This window comes from Plecotus auritus, assembly GCF_963455305.1.
Source record: "Plecotus auritus genome assembly, chromosome: 3".
NCBI classification, from domain to species: Eukaryota; Metazoa; Chordata; class Mammalia; order Chiroptera; family Vespertilionidae; genus Plecotus; species Plecotus auritus.
In genome coordinates this window covers 137,192,679-137,201,288 of record NC_137772.1, presented here as the reverse complement: position 1 = coordinate 137,201,288, position 8,610 = coordinate 137,192,679, and the positions used below count along the sequence as shown (strand labels likewise).

Sequence of the window (8,610 nt, the reverse complement as noted above, 5' to 3'; positions counted from 1 at the left end):
ATAGACTGAGTTCAAATGATGAATTAGCTCTTTATTAGCTGTTTAGTATTGGAGCAAATTAAACACTGTAAGCCTCAGTTTCCTACCCATAAAATAAAAATTAAAAAATACTGACCTGCTTACTTGCCAACCTCACCCAGTTGTTGGGAGGTCAAATAAGAATATATATTGGTAACTTAAAGGCTCACAGATGCAATTAATAGGAAATACAACTCCATTTAGTTTATTTACTCAAGGGGACAAAACTGCCATAAATTAAGACTGAAAAATGCATTCAATCTTGTTTATAGTATAACTATAGAATCTTTAGGTTTAGGCCCATTAATAGAATCTTCTCAAATAAAGTTTAATTTGTTAGCCATTTTTCCTTCCTAAAAATTTAGGGATTGCTCTGAACAAGAGAAAAAAAAAATACAGGGGACTTCTGGTTAAACCATAATTGCTAAAACAAATTTAATTACTGATGTAAAACTACATTAATTCAGTTATTTTGCAACCATGAAAATAAATGTTACAAAAGCCGTAACATTTAAAAAGAAAATTTCTAAAAACATAAAATATGAATTTCAACACATAGCAATACATAGTTTAATATACAGGAGCACATGGACTTTGAATTGGTGTAACAGTTAATTTTGGTATCTGTTGGCTATAAAAAATGTCTTCATTTTACAAATAAGGACTAAGCAGATAAGCTAAAATTAGAAAACACAACCCTCTTTGGATTGCTACAACAGCTTTTCATTTTAAGACTTATCACTTAAAGAATACAACAATCACAAATTATTCTTGGGAGAGCAAACACTCATCTACTTTAGTGATAACTAGAGAAACAGTTTCTAAACATTTTTGATCATGCACCCCTATCAAAAAAATTTTAGCATATCCCCAAAATATGCATATATGTTTATAAAAGGTACCATGTGCTTTTGCATACACACATGAAACCCATGTGGAAATATTTTAAAAGAATGACATAACTTTGGAAATGGCCTATCTAGAGAATTATTAAACATATCTTCTATGAATGTTACAATCTGAAGTAATATGCTCCAAATACAGGAGTGCCCCTACCTCCACTGTTATTTTCTTGCCTGGTGGTCCCTATTGTGATGCTAGTTGTCTGGCCTATACTTAATCGTCCTTCTAGCATCAGGAATGGGGTCACAAATGGCCTTCACAACTTAAAGGTACAAGGAAAGAGGCTATAATCATTAAGTGGTTTATAACAGACAGCTTAACAAATATTTTCTCTTTATAAAATTCTGAGACAAAGGCATAGCACTGTATTTGAATTTCTTCAAAAACACCTTTAGGAGTATGTTTTACTCATGTTCCCATCCACTCCTCCCCCAAACCCAGTTTCTACTTAGTATGGGCCATAAACCTTACTAGCACTTTGACCTGCATGTTCACAAATGAGTGCAGACTTTGTCCCAGATTCACAAATTACAGAATCCCTACAGTAGCATTCCCCAAACTTTCTGCCAAGACTGAGCTGCACAACTGTCTCTTGATAAACATATGACCCCAGCAAATGCATTTTTATTACCAAACCTTTAAATCCCTCCATCTCCCATTTTCATTTTCATTTCTCTCAGTCTTTCCCTTTTTATCTAGCCCTAGACTCAAATCACTTCACCTTTCAGCATTATTACTCTTTATAATTGTACAAAGCTCCCAAAAGATCACTGCATCTTCAACACAAATGGTAAATATCATGAAAAAGCTCATATAAGTCAGAAATTGAAGTCCAAAATATTCATTGTAAGATTTATTCAACTATGAGATGATAGAAAAGTATTAAAAATTTTTTGAGAATCCTATGACTTGCGTGAAAGTCTTATCTTTTAACTATTCCTGTTTGACACACTGAATGATGCCAAAAGTAATTGGTAAACCAAATTAAAATTGCAGTAAAAAAAAAAACTGGTTTCAATTGCACTACAAATTGTTGAGGAAATGGTGTCCATCTTTACTATTAATACTATCTATCTAAGGCTTACTTGTATAGGAACATCTCAAAAATATAAAATGTAATACCTTGCTTAACTTTATGCTATTATCAGAAGAAAACAAAGATATATAGAAATAGCCAGAAATTATAACTCATAGAAATTCCTCTGGCCTATTTGTACTGAATGACTTAAGGACTCAGGAGCTCAATTGATTAGTAGTACAAACTACAAAAGATTTTTTCATACTGTTATGCTCCAAACATGAAAAATAAACCATTATGTTTTGATAGCAGTCATATACAAAAGTTCAATTGCCAAGACTGAAATTATACTAAACTATTTGCAGTCTATATACTTTCAGATAAATAAGAAATCTATTGTTTCAGAAAATCCAAAATACACTTTTTGAAGTCTCTTGTGTATAGCTAGAACTACTGACAAACTCTCCCCACACAGTTTATCAATAGCATCTTATCACATCATCTGAAATAGGAGTGCAAATGGGGGAGAAAACATCGTTAAATTTCAATAAACAAAATACTATTTCTCTTCTGCAAAGAGGAAGGGCAGTATCAGAAATGTTAAAAAATCACCGAGGGGAAAAGTCTAACAGCAGATAGTATTTGTTTGTAAGATTAGAGGAAGCGTGAAAACCTTTAAACACTAGAATAGTCAGGAATACTGCTTCCTTTTAACTCAACGGCCAATTCCATGATCTGGAACACCTATATGAAGTTACAATTTCTGCGTTACAGTTACTTAAGGAAATCATTTGTGCAATAGTAGCAAAAAGCAGTGTTCTGGTGGCCTTTCTAGTCTATTACAGAAATATTGCAAATTAAGGGTAAGGACATGTGATTCCCATTCCAGATTGCCGGGAAAGGAGTCATATTATCCTGCATAAACAACTTGCCATACAATCCACTATAAGCATTCCTTCATCATTAGAGAAAAACAATACTTACAATTGGAGGAAATAATTTTACAGCTACCCGTTAAAACTCAAAAAGCAACATTCCTAAACTTATTGCCAATAAGTAAATTCCTGGTATCAGTGGCAACTAATGGTTTTGAAAGCAGACATACTTTCCTAAAATGATTTCTAAATCATTTCCTAAAATGATTTCCTAAAGAAACTATCTTTAACTCAGGCTGTGTAAAAGCCTTTTAAATTTTTTCACTACTAAACTAAAAGTTCACAACTGGTATAAATGACTAACATGCACAGGCTTGGTACACACTTACATGTGCACGCAACAGACAAATGTTTTCAACAAAATAGCTAGGCAAAACATTCCCCAGAAGCAGTGAACAAGAACTATCAGTTACTGTACTAGACAATTGTCTGGGGAATGCAGGGTTAAAGTCACAGGAAACAGCTGGCTGCTAAGTCTCAGTGATGCTTGCCTTTTAAAGAGGAACTTAACAGCTCCTTACTTGCCAGACATCACCTGAATTCAAAAATAAAATGTTTTATTAAGTTCTCTTCCTACCAAATTTATTTTAAAGTACTAAAAAGTCTGATGTGAAGATGTTCAAAACCAATTCTCCATTTGAGAAGTCTCCTCACTTTGCCTTAGGTCCCAGATTATGTAAAGCTTTATCAGTTATCTAGTTTCAAAGGAGTTACCATAGGAAATGCAGTTGGTATACAATAATCGTCAGCACTGGTGTGAGACCTGTGTCAAGACTGTAGTACCATTTGTTTTATTGTAAATTAAAGTTTGAAAGATTGAGGGGGGAGGAGGGTTTTCAAAGATGAACAGAAAAATAAAACCGTTATTAGCAAGGGTAGTCTATGTGTTGTGGTTATATTTCAAACTCCTGATATAGTCTGCTAATCAAGTACACATCATCTGTATTCCAAATACCTGCAGGTTTAGCTGTGTATTCCTGTATAATCTACAAAGTCAGAATTTAACCTTACAGATAAAAGTAAATTTTCATACTTAATTGGGATTACTAATTTCAAGTAATCTAGACTTTCCAGTGTGAACATGTTTACACTTATGCAAAAAAAAAAAAAAATGCCACTATATGGCAAGTTACTTAACTGTGTAGAGAAAAACCACGTTATCCTTTACAAACAAAAATTTACTAATTCTCTATCATAAGGGCAGTGGAGTAATCTACACTCCAGCAATGTTCATTTGTTTCATTTAGGTTCTTAGGCTTTAACTGAAATAAAAGTCTGAAAATGAGAAATCAAAAACTCAGCATTACAACTTTTGAGAATAAAAATGTATAAACATACCTTTTGTTGAATTCCAGATTAAGTGATTTTTTTTAATGTAAATCTTGCAGCTGATGAAAAGCAAAAAGCAATCAATCTCTCTGTAGAGATTAGCCTGTTCTTTTAAGACTATGGGTCATCTGCCCCAGGATTTCTTAACTGAACAAGGAATCCATACGGGCAAAATAATTGTTTCTCAAAGGTGGGTCAGAATGGAACATTTGTATCTTCACTTCAACTGGGAAGCAATGAAATGTAATCCTTTGAGTATCATTTTTGGTAGATGTTACCTTTTGTTTCATCCTCATTTCATGCATTTGGCCTGGGAATATGTCCATGTTTTGACTTGAGATTTAAAAAAAAAACTTAACCCTGTGTTTCCTCTATAACATCTAAATATGTATACATAGACCTTCGCTCCTTATCAAATAAATGTTCTTAGCATGACCAGTGTGCAACTGACATTCACATAGCTTATAGAACCTAAGTCTTCTGAGAAATATATTTTTAGCTGAACATCTAAAATCATGACAAGAGATTAATTAAAATGCCAAGATAAGAAACAATTTATTATAGAGAGAAGAAAAATTTCTCATCCAAAATATAGAAATCTGTACAACTTTGCCACAATCAATATACATGAACTGTACAAATTTACACCAGTTCATAATTTACCAAATAAAAGATGACTAACAAAGTTCACAAAATAGATGGTGGTTTGTGGAAAAGACTTTTACCCAATTAAGTACAAGGAAAGTTACAAACCAGACCTCCACTTTCTAAAAATAAGAAGTTTACTCAGTCTTAGAAAACTACAAGCTAGCAAATGTACAGAGCTGGCTGGTGCTAACACCACAGTTGAGACAGTGTCTTTTTAAGGGTCTTAAATTTTAAAGCCTGTTGCCAAGGCCGATTTTGGTCACTTGCTACTTTCAAGGCCAAAAACACAATACAAGGTCTGACCATTTCCCCAGGTCATGCCTACTAGGTTTGTCTTATGTACATTTATACATATTTAAGTGCTAGGTAAAAGTCTTGTCATAAAACTTCCAGTACTACCTTGTTTAAAATGTTGAGCTTTCCTATTCAGCTGCCAAAAAGTTAACAATTTTCAAGTGTAATAGTGCAAATTTCCTCTGCAAGATCTACTGCAGAGAACAGTTCTCTGAAATACAGATTTGCATTAAAGGGATTGATGTAAAAATTTAGGTATAGCGTCTGGGAGAAACTGAAACCACCCTAGGACTTCACTCCCTAGCATATAAAGTGATCATTTACTTGGACTCACAGGCTATTAAATTATTGAAAGGTACTGTCCAAACTATGGCACTGTCACTTAAAAAAATTTTTTTTACCACTCTATCTTGTGCCAGATCTTCACAGCTGTGACATGATTTAAATTCCATAATCCATCCATCCCCAAGAGGAGCCCACCCAAAGCAAAAATCAAATTTATCCATCCATTATAAGATGATCCATCCATAGACTATATCTTAACCTGATACAGTCATCATATTGTAGTTTTTGGAAGGGCTTGTTCTGCCCAAGAGAAGTTCCTCCTTACAGCTGATTCTGCTGTCTACCATTTGCACGCTGGAGCTGCTTTGAGTGCTACCTCCTGCTGGTGAGGCTTCGTACAACACACAGATGGAGCCGTCCTCTCCAATTCTGTAGGACACTTCGTAGGGATCAACCCAGAGTGTGAGTTCACTTGGGAGAAGCCTGAACAGCTCCTGACTGCTCAGTCCAATCCGCTGTGCCGCCTGTCCAATCAGAGGATCCATTTTATGGTTGATACGAATACAACGGTAACCTGATCCCTTGCACGGCTTTTCTGGGAACCAGTGATGTTTATAATGTTCTATAGAAGAAAAGAACAGAGAAACAATGCTTAGACGGTTACCGGTAGCTACCGCTGTAGTTTTCCGTTTCCCAATGGCTCCTTTGAGGGGTGAAAATGAAAACTATCAACTTTTTTAAAGTGCCCAGCATTGCATTCACTGCTGTGCCTGTGCGGGGAGTGAGCGGGCTGGATTTTAGAAACAATACAGTAGTACGGGACAAAAAAATTTCCAGGAACCAATCGGTAGAGCCGCCAAAATCAGGAATCAGGCGCGCAACCTGGGCCAGCGAGATAGCACGGGCGGCCGGGCGGGAACCTGTACTTTCTCCACCCCAGCGGCACACAATGGGGTTTATGGCTTTGGAGGAGAGAAGCGCAACCGGACTGTTAACCCCGAAGGGAAGAAAAACAAGCAACCCTAAACCACGCTCTGGGCAGAGCGTAATTGTCCCGGTGACAAATCCGATGATTAATGGGCGGGAGTAGGAGGCCAGGGCAGACAGCACGTCCGTCCCAGGCTGGCTCCGGGACAGTGGCGCGGACCCACCCGGGGCCGATCGCCCCGCACTGGACGGTTAGGGGGCGGGGGTGGGGGCGCAGAACACCTCCAGCCCCGTCGCTCCTTTGTCCCTGGATACGCGGACGGTCGGAGGACCGTGGCTCCCGCCTCGGTGGGCTTTAGTTTCTTTGTTGTGCGTCCCGTTTTCTTCTCCCCTCCATTTGCCAGTCGTGGGGAGAGGGGGCGCCCTCGGCCCAGCCCCTAAACCCTCGCCGGAACCCGCCGTTAGTGGGCGTCCAGCGCGCCTGTCCCGGTCCCGCGGCGGGACCCGAACGCCGCCGGCCCGAGGCACAGCCAGGCTCCCGCGGCCCGACGGCCCGCCCGGGGCTGAGGGACCCGCACCCCTCAGGCACCCCTCGCCTTCCCACCGAGGCCCCCTCACCTGCCAGCAGCTCCTGCAGGCTCTGGCTAAAGGTCTGCAGCTGTCGCTCACTCGTGAGCCCCTTGGTGCGGAGGAACTTGGAGATGAAGGACACGGCGGCGGCGATCTCGCCTATCATGGTGGCGGCCCGGGTGTAGAAGGGATGCATGGGGGCGGCGGGGCTCGGCGGCGCGGCCCCGACGGCGGAGCGGCACCCCGGGCTCCCTCACAGGTCAGAGGGCTAAGAGGAAGAGAGGGCGTGAGGGGCGGGCGGCTACTTTTTTTTTTCTCTTTTCTTTATAGTAAAAAAGTTATTTTAGAGACAGGAGGCGGCAGGAGAGAGGAGGAAACGAGCGATGGCGGCCTGGTCACATCGCTCGGACCTCCCCAGCCGCCTCCGCCTCCAGCTAAGCAGCCTCCGAAGCTCCCAGCAGTTGCATTTCCAGCTCTGGGGGGCGAAGAGATGCGGGCTCCGTGCGGCACTTTTTATAGCGCCACGGAAAGGAAGTGCGTAGCTGGAGCGTGACGGCTGACTCCAGCCAATCCCGAGATCGCACCATTGTGACGCAAGCAAATTCGGAGCCGGAGGGGGCGGGAAAAGGGCCAGGGGGCGGGTCCAGAGGCAAGGAAGAGAGGGAGGAGCTGACGTAATCCGCTTGTAAACAAATAAACCCGGAGTGGCGGCCGGAGACCGGAGAGCGGGGGCGGTGAACACAAGAAACTGTTGGGTGCGCGTGTGAAAGCCCGCCCCCAGTCCTGGCTCCTCCTTCCCGCTTCAGCTGCCCGAGGCCCGGGGCCAGTGCATCCTGTGCGGGAGCGCGCTGCCCCGGCTCTCCGACCTGGAGGCTTAGTGCTGGGCGGATGAAAGCCGCTTTGCCCGGCTGTCTGTACGCACTCTTCCTGCTCCGAGGGAGCTGCACACCGCGGCGCCGGCCGCCTCGCGTACTCGGTGTTTACATCCCGTCCCTGCTCCAGGTGTACCTGGCTGGCTCCGCCAGCAGGAGGAGCGGGTGGCGCAGCGGGGAGTGGGTGCCCACGCTGAAGGTGCTGGTGGCGCGCAGCGGGGTGCAAAAGAAAATGGGCGGGGGGACGGGCTCTCGCTGGGCACGCTGCAATCTGTGGGAGCCCAGGTCTCCTCGCGGAAGTGCTGCCAACGCCACGGAGCCATTTCTGCTTCACCCTCGGGGAGGAGTCGGGATGTCTTTGTAAAAGTTTAATTGCGAAATAAATAAATAAAAGGTTAGTTAGCCTTTTGTGGTTGCTATTGCAGTAACTTCAGGAGTTAAGGGAGAGAAGAGTGGACACTCTCCTGCCTCCAACTTAAGGTTGATAAGGAAAGCCTCTTACAGAATACAGAGTAACGTGGATCTTGTAAATTTTATTATGTATTGGGCGGGGGGGGGGGGGTGATATAATGTATTCTACACTGTTTATGCGCAAAACCAAAAATTGCTGTTTTCTAGTCCAAATAACTGCCTGAACCTTGAGTTCTGCTGCTCTTTATGAAAATAGAAGAAAAAAGATAAAATTTGAAGCTTGTGAAAGTATTAGGCATAGACATTTAAATTTACTGGAAACCTACTTGAAAACTAGAAGGAAAAAAAGACTGGCACAAAGGCGTGAGCCTGCTAAAACAAGTAGGCTCAGAAAAGGGTT

The 8,610-nt window shown here is 41.6% G+C and overlaps 1 protein-coding gene across 1 annotated transcript; it reads right to left on the bottom strand.

The window, feature by feature from the left end:
- Nucleotides 1-4,733: 4,733 nt before the first annotated feature.
- On the bottom strand, nucleotides 4,734-8,194 carry BTG1 (BTG anti-proliferation factor 1). Its single transcript, XM_080662738.1, has 2 exons — nucleotides 6,976-8,194; nucleotides 4,734-6,052 (listed from the first exon to the last, which is right to left on the bottom strand). The coding sequence occupies exons 1-2, from the start codon at nucleotides 7,121-7,123 to the stop codon at nucleotides 5,685-5,687; spliced, it is 516 nt and encodes a 171-aa protein (XP_080518864.1). The 5' UTR covers nucleotides 7,124-8,194; the 3' UTR covers nucleotides 4,734-5,684.
- Nucleotides 8,195-8,610: the final 416 nt, after the last annotated feature.

Coding starts and splice junctions, on each gene's coding strand:
- BTG1 (XM_080662738.1), bottom strand. CDS start 7,123: ATGCATCCCTTCTACACCCGGGCCGCCACCATGATAGGCGAGATCGCC. Junction 6,053..6,975: donor CCTGCAGGAGCTGCTGGCAG/GTGAGGGGGCCT, acceptor TTTCTTCTATAG/AACATTATAAACATCACTGG.